Genomic DNA, 22,262 nt, shown 5'->3' on the forward strand with positions numbered 1-22,262 from the left:
CCTGGCTTTTATTTACCGGACTACTCCTAAACCTTGCCTTAATCATATCATCATTCCTGTCTTTATAGTGAGGGATGTAGCCCCGGTTCTGGTGATCTGCGCATGCACAAGAATGCGCGTAGTAGGGAATTGGCAAGGTGGGAGTAAAACTACCTTTCTTCCCTTCACAAAAGAAAAATACTTTCCTACACATGGGTTCGTGTGTGATATAGCCTATGCATCCAGCTTGAATAACTGGAACAAGAAGTACTCCGCCTATGGAATAATAATAACACCTTATGAATTCCAACTTTTTGTGTTATGTACTGCATGAGGTACTTTGCCGGTGAATTTCGAGTTGACCCTAATAATGACCATCGTTTCATCATTTACCAAGTACCTACAGTGTGTTTGCACTGCAGTAGGTTTTAATACACTTAATTTTAATTTATACCTAGGACAGAATCAGGCATTATTCTCCACATTTTACAGATAAGGAAAGGGAGGTTCACAGATGTTAAATATTTACGTTAGCAGGGCAGGAATTTTGACTGACAAGATTAATGCTGTAGCAATCTAGGACAAAGTTATAAACATAAAAAGATAAAAAAAAAGAAATTCAATAAATAGAAGTTTCTGTTTAAATTGTCTGTAGTCAAAGAGATTTATTGCCCTTTAGGATATATTAGTGAGCAACACTACCTCAAATCTGAAAGTAACACAATAATGAGCCTAATTCTTTTTACATGTAACTCACTAAACTTTTAACAATGTTTCCCCACTTCCAGCTCAAAATGTTTCTCTGTTTCCCACCTTCCTTCCTTCCCTCCCTTTGTCCAAGCATGGACATGGCCTGAGATGTCAGGAGAATAGGCAGAATGTACGAGCAATACCTCCTGCTCTGTGGCTCATGCCATTACTGTACATTTCCCACCCATTATTTCAGACAAATGGGTCTTTACTGGAACTCTAAGTGAGAACTGATTTCTAACAAAATTTTGCAATAGCCTGTTGAATTACTCTTGAAATGCAAATAGACTGTGGCTAAATCTACTGTCCTCGAGACTGTAGAAAATGGAGTTTCCTGAAGCTCAAGGTTAATACTACTTGCAGTAAGATTTCCCCAGAGGTGCTTTTTCACTGTGGAATACCCTAGATTTATGGCATGGTTTCAGGCAAGGTTCTGGTTTCTTTCTATCAACACCTTCTTAAAATTTCATGAATCAAGGGCGCCTGGGTGGCTCAGTTGGTTAAGCAACTGCCTTCGGCTCAGGTCATGATCCTGGACTCCAGGATCCAGTCCCACATCAGGCTCCCTGCTCAGCAGGGAGTCTGCTTCTCCCTCTGACCCTCCCCCTTCTCATGCTCTCTCTCTCTCATTCTCTCTCTCAAATAAGTAAATAAAATCTTTAAAAAAAATCATGAATCAAAACACAGATTCAGAAATTAATGGAAGCATGAACCTGAAGATCACAATTCCAAAAGCCAGGTTTTTTATTGTCATGCAGGAAAAAAATACTCTCACTGAGAACTTAGTTTAATTAACTACACAAATATTCTATTCTAAGGATTATTGACACTTTAAATGGATTCTTTCTGAAGTAGTTAACAAAAACTTTTGTTGGGAGATTGTTAAGACAAAGCGATAAATTAGAGCTGGTGAAATGTAAGTAAAATGGTTATTCCTTATTTGAGGGAAATAAATGGCAAGGAGCTGATCCATTCCTTTTCTTGTGAGCAAAAGAGAAAAAAAAAATCTTCCAAGATCTGCAGTAACATTGATTCAGGGATTTGTATCTCCCAAAGACACTAATTGCACATTTTCTTTATTTCTGCTCTTGAGACAGTAGGACAAATGAGATTTTAGAGCGAGAATTAGAAAAGAGAAATGCTGATTGGTGTTTATGTTTTCCTTCCTGACTGCTTCTTCCTGGTGCCAGGAAGATTTTAGCAAGTAGATAAACTGTAGGATCTAAAAATTATTACCGAACGGTAACACTAGATAAACAGAGAAAATGAAATCAAATGATGTAATTCTTCCATTGGTTATAAGTTTCTAGGAATTAAATATTAAATACATAGTATTAGACATTTAGAACAGGTAATCTTTGAGGTCATAAGTAATTTCCTTTATTCTCATTTAACATTTACTTTTACTTCCTTATTGTTTTTTTTCTGATATGGGACTTCAAAGTAAGTTGGTGTATGTATGTTTATATTTGAATTTACAGTATGTATAAGAGGTATACAGGATAGTGCCTGAGACTGTGGACATGGACTCTGATCGTGCTGGTTGGTAAGTCTAACCTTGGACAAGCGATATTACATCTCTTTGTCCAAATATTCTGTATAAATGGGTCAATAGTAGCTACTTCATCATGTTGTTCTAAGAATAAAATGAGTTAATATGGTGGCCTAAACCTGGTACATGAACACTTTAAGGGGTAGGGACAGTTTTAAGGGAATCCCTTTCTAGATCCTGAAGTCCACATGCATTCTCCCTGAGAATTGGGGAAGGGATCAGGTCGGAGAGGTCATGCCTATTTTCCCCTCTCTTTTCACCACTCTTCTTTCCCACACTTTAAAATAAGGTGCACCTCTTACCCATCCAGAATCTTACTCTGCTGCTTTCGCTTAATGTAGAAAGTCTTTAGTGCCACATAAAGGGACTGTCTGAAATAGAGTTGTCAGTGTTGAGATGGTGAGTGACACTAATGAGTTGAATTATGTTTTTCTGCAAGTCTGGTGATTTCTAATTCTTTACTTTCAACAAAATTGAAGGAGAACTTAACTGAGTTTTCAGCTGATAGATCATTAGAAATAATTAAGGATGATAAGAAGAGAGGATTCTGCCATTGCTATCTACCTCTGTATGTGAACAAATTTTTTTTTTTTTTTTTTTTTAGCTTATGTGTCCCTGGTCACAATTTAAAAATTATTCTATATACATATATATATATATATATATATATATATATATATATATATATATATATGATATATATATGTATATTTATTGTTTGCTTGTTTTTGTTTTTGTATTGGGGATGGGATGGTAGGTATCAAATTATGACCTAGTATCAGAAGGCAGAAGGCATTACTTTGGTTGTATTTCCAGGCCCACTCATGTTCAAGGGGAAGACACAAAGACCTCTTAGTGGAGAGCTGCCAATGACATATTGTGATAGAGTTTGCTGGGTGGAAGCATTATTGCAACCATCTTTGAAAAATATAAAATATGTTATAAGAAGGGAAAATACTACAATTTTAAATTTGCAAGCAGGTTTTTGTTTCTATAAGTGGGGAAGCTTGAATTTGCCTTTAGGATCAGCTATTTCTTTTGTTTTAGGAAAGAAATCTAAACAGTTTAGTAGGGCTTATCCTGTGGTAAGCCAATATTGCATTCTGAAATGAAGGGATATAGTATAGTGAGGAGTGAAATTACTGTGCATTATAAATAAAAGTTTTTCTAACTAAGAAATGGAGCCATATCTCTGAAATTGTTCCCTTTCAAAATGAAAAACTCTCCACTTTCTCCTCTAATGGAGTCCTTGAGGGAGTCCTGGTCCTGGATTCTGAGCAGGACGGTCATGCTGAAGGACACTCATATTTGTAGGAGCTAAATGTAACATGGCAGGATACTGGGAACTAAGGTTAGACATGTTCACAAGCAGTTATGTTGGAATGGTTTGGCCAGGGGATTCTTGGAATGGTTATGTGTAACGTCCAGTTTTGAGAGGTTTTTTTTTGGTAATTCTGTCTTCTAATATGCTGGAGACTTCAGTAGAATTTTGGTTTACATTACATTATATTGTCTTTTTTTTCCTTTGTGAAATTAAGGAATGGGCTTTTGTTAGGATAACCAACTTGTCCTGGTTTGCCCAGAATTTTCTGGTTCTACTACTGCTGAAGGTTCTATATTCTGGGAAATCTCTCTGACCCAGGAGAATCTGGTTTGTTGTTCACTGAAGTTGGACTCAACAGTGGAGGTGAACTTGTTGGGAGAGGAGGGTGACAGCTTGGGGAAAGCTGGTTTCAGGTCAGTTAGTGGCAACCTTCAGAAGAGATGGGCCATCCTTGAATCAGGAATCAGTCCAGGTTTCAAGCAAATGTTAAGAAAAGGTATCCAAATCTTAGAAATAGGCAAAAGAGATTACCGGCCATCATTTCAGTGTCATGCTAGGTACTGAAGTTCACAGAAACATTATCTAATTCTCTAGAGGTGAGTACGTTTCCTTGACTTACTGTTTTAATAATGATTATGATATCTTATATTTCTGTAAAGGTTGTTATTAACTTGTAGAAGCTGATGCACATAATTATTTTCTGATAGCAGTACAAATGAATTTTGTTCAAGAGATGAAATGATTTCTGTCCCATAAAAAGAAATGAACCACAGAGATTGGAGTTTTAGTGCCCTGCAGAATATTAACAAGTTATATATATATATTTAAAAGATTTTATATATATATATATATATATATATATATATATAAATATATATATATATATTTAAAAGATTTTTATTTATTTGACAGAGAGAGAGAACACAAGCAGGCAGAGCGGCAGGCAGAGAGAGAGGGAGAAGCAGGCTCCCCACCGAGCAGGGAGTCCGATGCAGGGCTCGATCCCAGGACCCTGGGATCATGACCTGAGCCGAAGGCAGACGCCTAACCGACTGAGCCACCCAGGCACCCCAGCAAGTTTTATATTTTAATTAGTATTCTTATTCTACTATCCTTTCTTTAAGCCACTATAAATACTTTGATTTTTGCACCATCTTGCTAGTTTCCCTCATTACTGAGATAAATATTTGATGCTGCTAACTTTGTTTGGGTGAGTGATATTTTCATCTTGTTGAAAATCATATTTTGACATTAGAGATTTGTGGAATGTACTAATGTTTCCTCAGAAACAGCCCAGAAATTCTTGGAGGGAGAGAACCTCCAAGTAAAAAGTAAAGTCTGGGTTTCCTACATCCTCTCTCTGCCAGAGCTGGGGAGACAATGAACATGAGATAGTAAATAGGAGATTAGGTGTTCCTAGAATTAGGAAGTGTTCCTGTTTCTCCTTCATCCTCAGTGCCAGTGCCCCCCAGGACTTCATATTTCTCCCCACCTGCAAGTCACCCCTCTTAGAGGATTCTATCAATGATGCTATGGTGGGGTCTGGGGTGGGGCACGTTCTTCCGAGCACTCAAACCAAGGCAAGTGTAAGTCAAAACTTTCTCCTATCATTATGGACCTCTTCTTAAAGCTTAATTATACCACATAACATAATGATCCTAAAAGAATCTGTGTTGCTTTCCTCAGTCTTGCCAAAGATCCTTTCCTAGGAAGGTGTTGGAGATGGAATCAGAATCACAATAAAATTATATGTACACATATAAGCATGTGTGTGTTGTGTATATTGTCAGGGTCCTAAGATGAAAACAGAAACCAGAGACCACTTTACATGTTTTTAAAAAATGAAGTTAATACCAGGAATTGGTTAAATAGATAATAGAAAGACTGAAAAACCAAGTAGGGGACAGGGAGGCATTCCAGAATTAGCAAGAGCAGGAAATTGGTCCACCCCTCCTGCTGGATGGCAGAGAAAAAGAAGGCAGTGTTCCTGAAACTGGCTGGCTGGTGTTGAATGGCAGGAACTGGATCCATGGGGAAGATGGAGCTGTTGGTAGAGAAACTGCCATGGCAGAGAAAGGGGACAGAAGCACCCTGGTTTCTTCCTTCTTTCCACCTTCCCACTGGCCAGGCTAACAGGGAGGGGTTGATCACAAAGCCTGAGAACTGCAGCCTACAGGGCCAGCCCCTTTGCTAGGAGAAATGAAGAGCAGAAGGGGGAAGAAGAATAAAAGGTGTGCCCAGCATACATGCATTATTTAGTGGGACACATAGTAGATCAATAAATCTTAAATTCCCATTTCTTCCAGTTTCCAATTTCATTGGCCATTTAGATTCTTTGTCTGATTACTAGGGATGTAAAGAAATCTTTTTTTTTTCCCCCAAAATTTATTTATTTATTTGAGAGAGAGAGTGCGTGCTTGCCTGCCTGCGAGATTGCAGGATTGCATGCCAGCTAGCATGCGCCCATGTGTGGGGAGGGGCAGAGGGAGAGAGTCTCTAGCAAAACACCCGCTGAGCCGGGATCAACCGGGGCTTGATCTCACAACCCCTGAGATCATGACCTGAGCTGAAACCAAGAGCAGGAGGCTTAACCAACTGAGCCACCCAGGCACCCTCAAAAGTGCTTTTATATTATGCCACAGGACCTTGAATTAGGTCGAAACTTTCTATGGAGACGAAGGGCTGTCCTGCTTTGAATTTCTTGAAACTACCCCCGTTTGAAGATAATCAACTTGGTCAAGCTCAATAAGCAGTCACTCTCTCAAATCCTGTACTTACTTCAATACTTTTTCAGTATCTCTCTCTTTTGCCTGACCTCCCAAAGATCTTCCCTCCCTGTTTATGATGCATCCCTAAATCCCACAAAAAAATCCCAGATCTTTCACTGTTTATTTTACTTCTAATTCAATTGCTGTCCTGCTTCACACATACACATACAAAATACTGGAGTTCGTGGTGGTACTAATTATACCCCCTTTTCGCTTTGCGTTCTGAAAATATTTAAAAAGTAGCCACAGAAGCGAGGTAAGGAGTAAAACACCAGCGGTACTGCTGGAAAAGCTAGATCGAAGAGCTTAGCTGGCACTTGAAGGTGAAATACACATTTCCTCCCACTGAATCAAATTTGCCACTTCGTCAGAGGGAAAGAGAACAGATAACTTGCAGGTCCGGGTCCTGCATGCTCAATCCTGACCCACTTTCGCCAATCTGATAAATCAATCCTTCTTCCTGGGGTCTATTCAAATAATGAGGTAGACGGGATGACCAGAAATAATCCCCATTGTTCCTTTCTGGGTAATATAGGAGAAGGCCTTTTTCCTTGCAGAAATGAGAGAAGTAGATGTCTCCCTCAGGCAAACTACTACATACGTAAAATGTCAATCTGCTAAAACCTAACTATGGGCCAGTTTAACCCCTTTGGTTACCAATTTGTGTGTAGTCAATCCTGGCCTCAAAAATTCGCAAATCAGGCATTCCTGATTCCTAATTAAGAAAATTTTAAAATCTGATTAAAAGTTTAAAATTTTAGAACTTCTGTGTTGAAACTTGTTTTATAAATATATTATGCGCTGTTTTAAAAGTTAGCACAGCATAAACAATTATACACTATTGCACACTGAATATAGTCAGTAACTCCAACTCTCACAGAGTACTGGAAGCCTAAATAATTCTGTATTTGATAATAACTGAAAATATTTTCCTGGAAGAAAATGTAACAAATGTAACAGCATATGAACTCTATTTTAAAATGTCTAAGTCCATTTCTTTTAGATTTAATATAAAAATGAAAGTATATGCCCACTAGATGGCGGCAAATTAAATCTTATAAAACTATCTCTGATGAAGCAGGGCCTGGTCATTAAGTTGGAAGACAGGAACTAGGAATTTAGACAAAAACCATGACTTGCAAAATACACTGGCAAATCATAAAAGCCATCAACCAAATTGTGATTACAGACTATCTACATTGGCTTCCTAATGTCAAACTCTTTCAACACTAATTCCATTGGACCCGTATGTTCTAAGATCACACCACGGATAAACTGATTCAACATTAACTCCTCACATTCTAATGAGTTCTGAAAATACCATCATTGACTGTGACAGAGACTGACTTAATTTACAAATTCTGACCAGTCTTTGCCAAGACCACCCTGTGACTAAGTCTAGCACCAAACCCTTTCAGTACCCTTCCTTCCCTGACTTCCTCCTATGGTATTTATTCTGTCTTGCTGGAGGTGTTAGACTCATAAAGGTATTGGACTTGTAGAGGTGTTCCTAGTTGTGTTGATTGTGGGCTTTAATACACCAATGAAACATTCTGTTTTCAAACTTATTAAGGGATTATCTTCAAAATTCCCTATAATATTAAAATAGATTTATTTTAGGGGCACCTGGGTGGCTCTGTCAGTTAAGTGTCCAACTCTTGATCTCAGCTCAGGTCTTGATCTCAGGGTTGTGAGTTCAAGCCCTATGCTGGGCTCCACACCTAGCATGGATCCTACTTAAAAAGAAAAAAAAAATAGAATAGATTTATTTTAGGTAGTGTAAATCAAGTGTTATCAACAGTACAGAAGCAAAGCATCAAATATCCTGACAAAGACTTTCTTCTTGATCAAACTTCAGACAGACCCCCTTGAGCCCTCTTTTCAGCTAGTCTAAACCAGTCTTAGCAAAGAGTCCAGCTAAGACATCATCCCCCTACCCTTGATACCGGGTCGCCCTTAGTATCTGATCAAGTTCCTCATCCCCACCTTCGATCTCTAAGTCTTTGGCTTGATTTTAGCAAGAGTCCTGTTAGCAAGAATCCCCTCATGCTTGATGTCTCCTCTTAGTACTTTTCTATCTACTGACCCCCTCAGTCTGCTCTTTAGCTGTAAATCCCCACTTGCTTTGCTGTATTTGGAGTTGAGCACAATTTCTCACCCTTATTGCAGTCTTTTTTTTTTTTTTTAATTTTAAAGATTTACTTACTTATTTGAGAGATACAGAGAGGATGAGTGGGAGGGGCAGAAGGAGAGGGAGAGAGAATCCCAAGCAGATTCTGTGCCAAGCATGGAGCCCATTACAGGATTCATTATCATAACCTGAGCCAAAACCAAGACTTAGTTGCCCAACAAACTGTGCCATCCAGGCATCCCACAAAGTCTTGAATAAAGTCTTCCTTTTTTAAAATAATTTCTGTTTATCTTTTTAATGTTTTACTTGTTTTTAAAACATTATCATGTAATCCAGCAATCATTCTGAATGGCTTTAAATTTGGAGTTATTTATTAAAGTGCATTATCTCTAAGAGGAATTCATTGCTAAAGGTCTTCTTCACCATCTATCTTCTTATTCAGCTGCTTATTACTTCATTGATTGACCTAAATAATCTACTGTCTCCAACTCCAATACACTCAACCATTTTGCACACCGAATTCCTAGGCTTCACTAGCTAATGAGTAAAAATTACTTTATGTTTATTTCAACATCATACATTCTTTTTATTTTAAGTTAGTGGGGTTAGGGTCTATTCTTATTGTTTTCTTCCTCTTCTTTTTTAAATATTTTATTTATTTATTTGTCAGAGAGAGAGAAAGAGAGCGCACAAGAAGGGGCATAGGGAGAGAGAGAAGCAGGCTCCTTGCTAAACAGGGAGCCCAATGCAGGACTAGATCCCAGGACCTTGGGATCATGACCTGAGCTGAAGGCAGACGCCCAGCTACTGAGTCACCCAGGTGCCCCGATGGAGGGTCTAACATATAGAGGGCTATGCATAGTAGGTACTTTTTCATATATAGGTTTATGATTGTAATAATTTGATAAATAATTATCTTTGTTTAAGTATCTACTATATACCAGGAACTGTGCTAGACACTTTTAGCATATTACTTCTAACCCTCACAATAATCTTTCAAATGATTTTCATTTTACAAATGAAGAACCAAGGGTGAGAATGTTTAAAAGAATTCTCCAAAATCACATAATAACTAAGCAGAAGAGCTGGATCCAGAGTCTAGGATTGGATCCAAAAGTCTAGGATCCAAAGTCTAGGATCTAGATCCAAAGTCTAGGTTGAAGCCATCCATGTGTTAAACTACATTACAGTAATTTGTACTATCATGTTGTTTTTCTGCTTTATTGATGCATTTGCCAAAAAGAGTTACATGAAATACACTCAGTAGGTTAACTTTAGTGAGTTGTTCTTCCTACATACATGTTTAGAGGTTTTAGCTGAAATGGATATCATATGGAGGATATTTAACAGCACCTCATAAACCTTAATTGTTTAATTCAAGCTCGTTTCTTGAAATGTCTTAAGCTCTTGAATTGCCTAATTTCTCAGGGACTGCTTTAGTTGATAGCTATATTCACTGCCCACATTGAAATTTTATGTGACAGTCACTTGTTAACTGCTGGAAAACATGAAAAATTATTTTAATATCCATGTTTACAGATTCAAAGACAGTTTTTTCTACATTTGGTATTTCCAAAATTGAGATGTGTTTTATAACTTTGTTTGCATTTTCTATGAAAAGTTGTTTTAAGTTTTTTTTTTTTTTAAGATTTTACTTATTTATTTGACAGAGAGAGACACAGTGAGAGAGGGAACACAAGCAGGGGGTAGTGGGAGAGGGAGAAGCAGGCTTCCCACCGAGCAGGGAGCCTGATGCGGGGCTCAATCCCAGGACCCTGGGATCATGACCTGAGCCAAAGGCAGATGCTTAATGACTGAGCCACCCAGGCGCCACTTTATGAAAAGCTGTTTTAACATCAAGGATGCCCACTCTCACCACTATTGTTCAACATAGTACTCAAGTCCTAGCAACAGCAATCAGACAACAAAAAGAAAATAAAGGTATTCAAATTGGCAAAGAAGAGGTCAAACTCTCTCTTTTCACAGACAACATGATACTTTATGTGGAAAACCCAAAAGACTCCATCCCCAAATTACTAGAACTCATACAGCAATTCAGTAATGTGTCAGGATACAAAATCAATGCACAGAAATCAGTTGCTTTCTTATACACTAACAACGCAACTATAGAAAGAGAAATTAGAGAAACGATTCCATTTACAATAGCACCAAAAACCATAAGATACCTCGGAATAAACCTAACCAAAGAGGTAAAGGATCTATACTCTAGGAACTACAGAACATTCATGAAAGAAATTGAAGAAGACACAAAAAGATGGAAAAATATTCCATGCTCATGGATCGGAAGAATAAACATTGTTAAAATGTCTATGCTACCCAGAGCAATCTATACCTTCAATGCCATCCCGATCAAAATTCCAATGACATTTTTCAAAGTGCTGGAACAAACAATCCTAAAATTTGTATGGAATCAGAAAAGACCCCGAATCGCCAAGGAGATGTTGAAAAAGAAAAACAAAGCTGGGGGCATCATGTTGCCCGATTTCAAGCTATATTACAAAGCTGTGTTCGCCAAGACAGCATGGTACTGGCACAAAAACAGACAGATAGACCAATGGAACAGAATAGAGAACCCAGATATGGACCCTCAACTCTATGGTCAAATAATCTTTGACAAAGCAGGAAAAAACATGCAATGGAAAAAAGACAGTCTCTTCAATAAATGGTGCTAGGAAAATTGGACAGCCACATGCAGAAGAATGAAACTTGACCATTCTCTAACACCATTCACAAAGATAAACTCAAAGTGGTTGAAAGACCTCGATGTGAGACAGGAATCCATCAAAATCCTAGAGGAGAACATAGGCAGTAACCTCTTTGACATCGCCCACAGCAACTTCTTTCAAGATACATCTCCAAAAGCTAGTGAAACAAAAGCAAAAATGAACTTTTGGGACTTCATCAAGATAAAAAGCTTCTGCACAGCAAAGGAAACAGTCAACAAAACAAAGAGGCAACCCACAGAACGGGAGAAGATATTTGCAAATGACACTACAGATAAAGGGCTGGTATCCAAAATCTATAAAGAACTTCTCAAACTCAACACCCAAAAAAATAATCAAGTCAAAAAGTGGGCAGAAGAGATGAAGAGACACTTCTCTGAAGAAGACATACAAATGGCTAACAGACACATGAAAAAATGTTCATCATCATTAGCCATCAGGGAAATCCAAATCACAACCACACTGAGATACCACCTTACACCAGTTAGAATGGCAAAAATGGACAGGGAAAGAAACAACAAATGTTGGAGAGGTTGTGGAGAAAGGGGAACCCTCTTACACTGTTGGTGGGAATGCAAGTTGGTACAGCCACTTTGGAAAACAGTGTGGAGGTTCCTCAAAAATTTAAAAATAGAGCTACCCTATGACCCAGCAATTGCACTCCTGGGAATTTACCCCAAAGACACAGATGTAGTGAAAAGAAGGGCCATATGCACCCCAATGTTCATAGCAGCAATGTCTGCAGTAGCCAAACTGTGGAAAGAGCCGAGATGCCCTTCAACAGATGAATGGATAAAGAAGATGTGGTCCATATATACAATGGAATATTACTCAGCCATCAGAAAGGATGAATACCCAACTTTTACATCCACATGGATGGGACTGGAGGAGATTATGCTAAGTGAAATAAGTCAAGCAGAGAAAGTCAATTTTCATATGGTTTCACTTATTTATGGAAAATAAGGAATAATGTGGAGGACATTAGGAGAAGGAAGGGAAAAATGACGGGGGGCGGGGAATTGGAGGGAGAGATGAACCATGAGAGACTATGGACTCTGAGAGACAAACAGGGTTTTAGAGGGGAGGGGGTAGGGGGGATTGGTTAGCCTGGTGATGGGTACTAAGGAGGGCACGTACTGCATGGAGCACTGGGTGTTATACAAAAACAATGGATCGTGGATCACCACATCAAAAGCTAATGATGTATTGTATGGTGACTAACATAACACAATAAAATTTAAAAAAAAAAGTTGTTTTAAATGAGTGACCCATCTTTCAGAAAAATACTCTACCTATGGTCCATTTCAGTATTGTCAAAGCCAAAATTGGAAACACCAATATGGGAGTGGCTAAATTATAGCAAATCCATACAGTGGGACTTTATGCAAACCTTGTACAATCAAATAAAGATAGCCAACTTGGATTGTTCAGTGTGATGTTTACTAAGGTTAAACGTGCAAGGCAAACAAAGGTCTGTTATTTCTTCTTAAGTACTTAGCCTACAATCCTTGTGGTTGGATTGCAGTACCGTCTATTATATCATAAAAACCTTGTAGTTAGACATTTCTCCACTCAAATAAATGCTATTATTAAAAAGGAAAAGACACAATGAAATCATTTAGCTAGCTTTAAAAAATTATTATAAAAATGGGAAACCATCATTATAAAATATAGTAAAAGAATTGCTATTAATTCTGTGATTTAAACACATTTTAGCCCCCAAATAACTTATAAACTTCTTCAAACTGAAAAGAAGCCTCTATAATCACATTCTTCATTATAGTAGCCACTGGCCCCATATGGCTATCAAGCATTTGAAATGTGGCCAGTCTGAACTGAGATGTCCTGTAAGTATAAAATACAAACTAATACTAAAGACTTACTGGAAATAAAAGAATATAAAATAGTCCATTAGTAATTAATGATTTCAAAAATATTAATTATATGTTGAAATGCTAATATTTAGGATATATTAGGTTAAATAAAATATATTACTCAAATTAATTTTGCCTGTTTTTCATTTTTTTGTGGTGGGGACTAGAAAATTTTAAATTACGTATGTGCTGACATTTTATTTCTATCGTACAGTACTCCTCTATAACTTTGGTTTCTTACAGACTCAAAAACTTCAAAGGTTTCATTTCTGGCTAAAACTGGAAAGAAATTAGTGAGGCACCACTTATTATTTCATTTTCACACTCTTTTGGGCTTAAAAAAATTTTTTTTTGTGATCGAAACAACAACCATAAAAAAAACGCGAAGTTTTTACATGGGCAGAACTTCCTTTAGGACCTCATCTTTCTATCAGCAGGGAATTATGTTAGTAAACAACACTACAGGTGTGGTTGCCCTCACCTTTTAGCTCATACTCTTTGTTGCAGTGAAAAGAACATATCTTTTTATGACTGTCACTTGCTGCTTCCAGTGGTGATGTCCAGACTTACTTTCTTAAAGGGCTAAGTCATCTTTTTCTCCATGGGTATTTTAAATATTGGCTACTGGCTATTGAAAATATGACTATACTTTCACACAGTTGTTTCTTGTATAAAGGTTTACTCAAATAAACCTGGAAGCAAGTCAAAGGTCAATAGGTATGATAGTATTTATCAGTTTGGGGTAGTTCCCTTGTATTCCTAATTGCTTGTGTGTTTTTATCATGAAAAGGTGATGAATATTTTCAAATGCGTTTTCTGCATCTCTTAAAATGATCAGGTAAGTTTTGCCTTTTGTTAATCTCGTGTATTAAATTAAATGATCTTCAAATGTTAAACCAACTTTGTATTCCTGGAATAAATTCCACTTGATCATGGAATATAGTTCTTTTCATATGTTGTTGGGTGTGACTTGCTAATATTTTGAGGTTTTTTTTTTTTTTTTTTGCAGTTCCTGACATCTTTTTGAAAGATATTTTGATGGATAAAGAATTTTTGGTTGGAGACTTTTCTTTTATATTTTAAAGATAGAGTTTCATTATATCCTGGACTGCATAGTTTCTGATAGTATAATTCACTATTATTTATTTAATTTTAAAGTTTTTATTTATTTATTTTCAGCATAATTTACTTTTAAAATTTGTTTCTCAAAAATTATATTTCTCTTTTCTCTGACTTCCTTCAAACTTCTCTAATTAGCAATTTGACTGTGATATGTTTAATGTGATATTTTTTCTTTGTATTTATCTTGCTTGTGATTTTCTGAGATTATTGCTTATGTGGTTCTACATCTTTCATTAGTATTGTAAAATTTGTGACCATTGAATCTTCAGTTATTTCTTCTACCTCATTACCTCTCTCTGGTACCTCAATTATACATGTGTTAGACCACTTACTACTAATTTTCAGACATTGTCTATGAATGTGTATTGCAGACCAGTGTATTTACACCTGGAAGTGATGATTTTTCTATCTGACTATTATTGTCGGTTTGTCAATGTTGACAGGGGTAGAGATGGATTTGGGTTTTGTTTTTGCTCTATTTATCTTTAGTGCGCCACAGGCTTAAAATTCTTCTAATGGGGATTGAAACTTCCTTATGCTTGGTCTGAAACCTGGGGTGCTTGAGAGTCTTTTGTCAGTGTTACTACTCTACTCTCAGCCTTCAGTAGGTCTAGTATGCCTGCACCACAGAGGGGTTCTCCCTCTGCTCTCTTGACCCACCTATATTGGTGCAGTGCCACTGATTTTGTATTCATGCAAAGCTCATAATGGATGCAGGGGATAGGTTCCCCTGGACCAGCCCCAATCTTAGGCCCTGAGTGTCTAAGCCTCAAGGGTTGGACTTTGCTTGTTTTGGTGGCAGGTCTTGGGAAGGAATAATGTTCCTGCCCCTCCCTCTTTGTCAGATGATTTGTATTTCTTTTTTTTTTTTTTTTAAAGATTTTTTATTTATTTATTTGAGAGAGAGAGAATGAGAGAGAGCAAGCACATGAGAGGGGGGAGGGTCAGAGGGAGAAGCAGACTCCCTGCCGAGCAGGGAGCCCGATGCGGGACTCGATCCAGGGACTCCAGGATCATGACCTGAGCTGAAGGCAGTCGCTTAACCAACTGAGCCACCCAGGCGCCCAGATGATTTGTATTTCTACCCTTCCCTCTGGTGGTAGCCAAACTTTGTGGGAACCACAGAACAGGATGTTTTCCTGCCTCTTTTTCAATGACAAATGGCTTTTGCTCTGTTCCTCTTGCTTTGCAAGTGATTAGGGGGCAGGAGAATTTCCTGCCTCAATCTCAGAGGCAGAACTGCTTTGGCTTTGCTTGTTGAAAGGCTCGGGAACATAACACTTTGGAGTAGGAAGGTAAACAAGAGTCCCTGCTTCTCCCTCAGTATCAGCCTACCACCACCAAATGCGTTCCTCATTAAGGAGGGCTCTCTTGCTCTGTCAAATGGCAGAGATCTGATATGTGGGTGTGGATTCTCCTTGTTTCTGAGGTTCCCAGGGTTTCTAAACTATTATGCTACCCCTCACTTGTCCTTTAAGAATTAATTAAGATTTCAAATGTTTTCTTTTTATCTTCTTTTATGGTTGCTACCTCCTCCTTCTGAGACAAGTGAAAGAGTTTGTGTGTCTCATCCTTCTTCTCAGGGGTTTGCTTTCCTCTGGAAGCAATTCCCCTGGTTGCTTTGCAAATGTCGCTCTCCAATGGGCTTAAAAAGTGATAATTTTTTATGATATCCAGGTTTTTTTTTTTCTTTTGGTTATTGTTGTTAGAGTCAGGTAACATTCTGTTTGGCTCTCTATATTCTGAGTAGAAGCAAAAATCTTAGAATAATTTCTCTTGAACAGAACCATCTTTTTCCCTCTGCTCTCATGCACTGCCCAGTTGGGTACCAAAGCAAAGAATGAGTAGCCCCACTTTCCTCCCTCCTATGCATCCTGTTTCCTTTATGCTTATTAATGTCATGAAGCAATGTAAGGGGATACCCTAGTTGAGTATGATGAATTTGGAAAAACTAGGGCATTTTTTCTACTTATGTAGTGACCATATATTTGACAAACTGGGTCTCTCAATAAAGGCAAAATAACATTTCCACCTACTGATTTGTATATAGTAAGGCAAGCTGAGGGTTCAGGTTGGAGGTATGTGGTACCCTCCTCCACAGCTCTTCTCAGTGGTTTTTCTCCTGGTCTACCAGCCCTAGCACTTGCTGGCTGCACAAAATTTTGTTGAAGACCTGGGTTGTTTTTAGTAACATACCTCCCTTCTATTGGAAGGAAGATAGTTTCATTTCTCCTGTAAAGTCATCCAGCCTATTTATATGGCCTGAATAACTTATATTTCTGCCTGAGAAAAGAAAGCCAATAAGAAGGTGAATTTTTACCATAAAAATATTCAAGTTTCATATTCTACTACTGTTCTCCTATATTCTTTCTTTTCAGTAAACTTTTTATACCTGAGAAAGTAAAACATACCCTGGGTCCCATCCCCCTCCTTAGGGAGGAAAATAATAGTCCTTTCTATTCTTGGTTAAGGATAGTTTCTAGGACAATAATTTCTATGTGTAAAACACTTAAGAACATTCATTGGGGTATTGTTTTGTGATCTTTGCTGGTTTCTCTAAATATGGTAGAAGTGTCGTTTTCATGTGTCTGATTTCTCGTGGTCCTTCAACAATTTTCAGGTTGTTTATAGTGAGATCATCCAGTTCAAAAAACATTACAATAAGATAAGTTTGGGGAAACTGGGGGACAGTTCCACTATCGCCTCACTGCACATTTCTTCCTTGCTTCCTAAGAAAAAGTGTTAAATCTAGCACCTTCTGACTTCCACTAGAGTTACTGTGGTGCCCCCTGCTTGTGTTAGCGATGTCAGAATCTAGTAGTACTAGCTTCCTTCCCTCCCCACCCCCCACTCCTCTTCCCCACGTGGAAGCAGAGAAGGAAACAGCCTTGGAAGTTCTCCCTGGGCAACGGTCAACCTTTCAGGGACGTTTGCTTCCTGCTCAAGGAGAAACGTTCGCTCTGGAGGCTTGGGCTGCAGGCGCCTCTGGTGGCCGCCAGTTCGCACAGGTCCAGGCCTGCTGGCCTTTCAGTAGAGCTGGTAGAGGACGAAGCCCCTGGAAACAACAGGGCACACCTCCTCTGGCCCAGTGCCGCCCACCCTCTGTGAACCGAGACCCCGGCCTCCGCAGGCCATCAACCGGCCATGCCAGACGCCCTCGCTGAAGTGGAGCCAAAGGTTGCCTATACCCAGGTTGCTGAAAATACTTTGACCACCGAGGCGGAGAAGGGCAAGAAAAAATCCCGGCTTATGAAGATGGTTCCCTTAAGCCTGATCAAGTTCCACGCTTTTCAAAAAACAGGAAAGGGTCAGGCTGGGGCCACACCCCCCGTCGTGAAGAAGACAAAAGAAAATTTGGAGGGGCCCTGCGGCTTGGGCTGTATGGTTTTTCCCAGGTGTCAGCGTCTCAACAACATCCATTGCTTCCTGGTTTTCTACTGCCTCCTGATCACCTCTCAAGGTGAGCCTGAGTGGGGGTGGCGGTCATTCTGGGGAGGGCAGCCCCAGGGCGCAGTGGGGTTGCTGACGTGGCAGAGGCGGGAGAGGGACTGGCGTGAGTGGGGGACTCCCTGGGGTGACCCAGCTTGAAGCAGTTGTAGTCTCTCACGTTCTCAAGGTCTGTCTGGAATCAAAACAGGTTAAACGGGCCTTTACCTTGGGTGTGTGCCCCTGTCATTGCTTCACCTCAGCGGGCCCATGAGTGACACAGTCCACCTTACACAGTGTCGGTGATAGGGGCCTGACCTCCAGATAGGAAGGTGCTGCAGAGTCATTTAACGTTGTTTGGTCACGGATCCTGGGAAGTTCAGGGTTGAATTATTTGGGGGGATTAAAATAAAATGTAATACGGTGTCTGTGATCACAAGTTTGTTTCTGCTTCCGCTGACAATTTTGAGACTGGCTGGCCAAGCTGCTCCCTGCCTGCATTTGGTATCCTCATGTGTGAATTGAGGAGGTGAAGTGGGACCTCAAACAACCTACATCAGAGAACCCAAACTGGCAAGTGTTTATCTTTGCCCACACAGTTAAACAAAGAATGTGAATTTGAATGCCTTTAGAGGGGGTATGCATTCTTTACTTGGCCATGGCACTCACCACTCCCTCTATGCTTCAGATTCTTTACTATCCTGTTTATACTGATGGCATTGAAGTTTGCCAGGCATGATCTCTCTTTTTGCTCTAAAATGTTATTTCTAAATAAGTACAATAAAAAAGCTGTATGTGATAAGAATCACATGAGAGGAACACATAAATAATGATCATTTTATCTTGATTTTATTAAAGAAGTTTCTTGGGGAAGAGGCATTTGAATTATGCCCTGATAAATAGGGTACAGTTGTCATAGCTGGAATGTAGTTAAGGAGTATTTATTGTATAAGGAAATGAATGAATGAATGAATGTTTGGATAAATAAACACTCAGAAACAGGAAAGCCTTGTTCCAGAATGGTGAGTGATGAGTTTGGCTTGGATGATGGTTTCACCTAAGCACCAAGAGGAGTAATTATATTTGTTTTATTCATTAATTATAGTGACTAAGACAGAAAAGACACTCGTTAAGCATGTATTGGATGCATAAATGAATAAAAAAAGAAGGAAAAGACAATTTTATGAAGGTCTTTAAGTGCCAGACTGAAAGTTTTGAGAGGATACTAAAAGTTGTTCACTTCCTACTAATGTACTGGGTGATGAGTAAGGTCCTTTACAGGCATGGTCTCACTGATATAATCTCCTTACTAGGTTGGTAATGAGGAGCCATTGAAAGTTTTTAAACAAGTGATTCGCAGTCAATGTTTTCAGCTCCACTACTTTTTAACTGACTTCATATAGATCATTAGCTCATTTGGGGTATAACATTGGGTCTTCCATTCATAAAAATGATTTATCCATGTGTATTTATCAACTGATCTATTTATTATTTGATGTTACATTTTAAACAATTTTAAATAATTTCAAACATACAAAAAGGGTGCAAAGGTGATACAAAGAATTCCTGTGTCCCCTCACCCACATTCTCCAGTTGTTTATATTTTACCACATTTGTTCCTTCACCTTTTCTTAATACATACAGACTTTTTCAGACATGGTGCCCCATTACTGCTAAAGACTTCAGTGTGCATTCTCCCAAAGTGAGGACACTTTCCTACCTAACCATTATACACCCTTCTCAGTCAGGAATATCAGTGCAACACTACCATCAAATTAGGAACTGGTGGCCCCACTCAGATATTGCCAACTGCCTCAGTATTGTCTCCTTTTCCTTTCTGGTCCCAAATTCTATCCAGGAACACACAATGGATTTAGTTGTCATATTTTAGACTTCTTTAATCTGCAGCCATTTTCCCACTTTCTCTTTGTTTCTTATGTCCATGCAAGTCTTTGGGTATATGGGTCTTTCATTCTGTATGTTGAATTTCAACCTGGGTATATATGATGTGTCCTTATGACCAGACTCAGGTCATGCCTGCCTGATTGGATTCAGAGTATTATGGAATCTTTTGGGTGCCCTTAAGCACTTAGGAAAAGAAAATGACAAATTCAGTTCTCTTAACTCTCAGCTCAAGTCCTGTCTGAGAATTCTGGAGTGCCCATCACAGCCCTAAAAGAAGTTCTCATTTCTTTTAACCGTAGATCTTATATTTTTGGAAATCAAACACAAAATTTAAGTGTATGGGTTGATGAGTTGTAATGGCACTTGAATGCACAGTCTCATCAAATTTGTCCTGCATCTTCTTTTCTGTTACATATCCAAAAAGAGTTGTTAATTTTTTAATCTGTTAAGTTTGTTACTATTCCAGAATGGTGAGTGATGAGTTTGACTTGGATGATGGTTTCACCTAGGCACCAAGAGGAGTAATTATATTTGTTTTATTCATTAATTATAGTGACTAAGACAGAACAGACAGTTGTTAGGACAGAATGGTGACTTCCAAGCTCCTTACATGTAGCACTGGAATGGTATATAAGTTTTTGTATGGACACATATTTTCATTTCTCTGGTTTTATACCCAGAAGTGGAATTCCTGGGTCCTATAGTAGCTTTATGATTCATTTTTTAAGTATTGCTGTAGGTTTTTCATACGTGTTTTATCAGTTTGAGGAAGTTGCCTTCTATTCCTAGTTCATTCAGTATTTTTACTAAGAAAGTGTGTTGGGTTTTGTTAAATGCTTTTTCTGGGGGCTCCTGGATGGTTCAGTTGATTAAGCATCTGCCTTCAGCTCAGGTCATGATCCCAAGGTCCTGGGATCGAGCCCCGTATTGGGCTCCCTGCTCAGCGGGAAGCCTGCTTCTCCCTCTCCCTCTGTCTGCTGCTCCCCCTGCTTGTGCTCTCTCACTCTCTATCAAATAAATAAATAAAATCTTTTAAAAAATTAAAAAAATGCTTTTTCTGGTTTTTTTTTTGTGTGTGTGTGTGTGTTTGTGTGGTTTTTGCCCATTATTATATTAATATAATGAATTACATTGATTCACTTTCATATTTTGGTATGAAATTAAGAAGTCCCATGGCTTTGCACATTTGAATTTGGTGAAACATTCAAAATAATCATAAACAGAAACAACTTATTTGAAGAGTTCTGTCTTATAAGGTATTTGTCAAAAATTCTCTGAGTGGAGTATTTTGGCTGAAATATTTCAATAGAAAAAAAAGAACTTCATACATTATTTAGTAGTATTTTCCTTGAGCTTACTAGATATTTATGCACCTGTAGAGAGTGTTTTCTCAATTAAAATATGATCTACAGTGGAGAGTCATTTGGAGGCTTCACATTTATTAACTATTATGTTGGAGGCCCCTAAGACCTCATTCAGGCTGAATGATTCACTAGGAGGATGTGGGACTCAGAGAAAGATGTTATATTTATGGTTATGACTTATTATAATAAAAGGATACAGATTAAAATAAGTAAGGAGAAAAGGCACATGGGACAAAGTCCAGAAGAAACCAGGTCCAAGCTTCCATGTATCCTTTCCCAGTGGAATTGCATGGACATGCTTAATTTTCCCCCAACAATGGGTGATAACACATGTAAACAGTTGCCAGACAAACTTATGTGAGCCTTGGCGTCCAGGTTTTTTTGGGGTCATCAGTCACGTAAGCATGCAGCATCTGTGTGACTGACCTTAGTTACTTAGACTCCATTACCCCACTCCTACACGCACAACAAAATACACGTTTAGCAGAAATGATGTTGTTAGCATAAATTATCTGATCAAACTGATACATGGCCCAAGGCCTTAGGCATATAACAGATGTTCACCTTAAACCTTGTTTAATATAAACTGTTAGATCAGACTGGTTCTGTGTGGTCCATGGCCTCAGGCAAAATATTCCAAGGGCTCAGAGTCATCTTCCAGGAGCCAACCAAAAGCTAGTCTTGAAGATAGGCATTTTTTAAGCAACCAAGGCCTGCTGAGTTAACACTTCACTGCAAAACTATACAAAGCAATGTGGTTGAATTGCAGCTAATTTCATGGGAACAATTAGGAAAAAAGATCATAGTAAAAATATATTCTTCAGAAAAAATATGAATAACATTTTATTAGAGGTAAGTATGGCTAAGAAATTACAGTATGTGAGTGCATATCAAGAATCATATTCTTTTATTTTTTCAAAGTTATGATATATAATATAAAGGTGTTTGAAAAGTTTTCGAATAAGCTCTTAGCTTCACCAATATAGTAAAACTTGTCTATAAATGACAAAAATCTTCGGATTTTTTTTTACATACTACTCCATTACCAGGCACTGAACCAGGAAAAAAAACAAAGCATCAAAGATGGAATCTGAAGTTGGTTATCTGACCTGATTGGGCTTGAAAGCAATGAAAACAACAATATTTGTGCCTGTGGAAAATAGTATACTGGATGTTTATGTCATGTAGTGACGTTATTTAAAATGTTACCTAAAATCAAGTTCTCATTGAAGGCAAGACTTTGGGAGATGAATGGCTTCTCCGACTGACTTCTATGGTAGAACTTTCAACTAGGAAGGTTTTGGGGTTGATCAATTGCTTCTG

General features: G+C 38.4%; 1 protein-coding gene across 1 annotated transcript in view; it reads left to right on the forward strand.

Moving 5' to 3' along the window:
- Nucleotides 1–17,388: 17,388 nt before the first annotated feature.
- Nucleotides 17,389–22,262, forward strand: part of SLCO6A1 (solute carrier organic anion transporter family member 6A1) — a 96,514-nt gene continuing 91,640 nt past the window's right edge. Inside the window, exon 1 of the mRNA XM_032403546.1 lies at nt 17,389–17,704. Within this exon, the coding sequence (XP_032259437.1) occupies nt 17,389–17,704 (316 nt within the window). The remainder of the gene's footprint in view (nt 17,705–22,262) is intronic.

Source organism: Phoca vitulina, unplaced genomic scaffold (genome assembly GCF_004348235.1).
Source record: "Phoca vitulina isolate PV1807 unplaced genomic scaffold, GSC_HSeal_1.0 scaffold6, whole genome shotgun sequence".
NCBI lineage: Eukaryota > Metazoa > Chordata > Mammalia > Carnivora > Phocidae > Phoca > Phoca vitulina.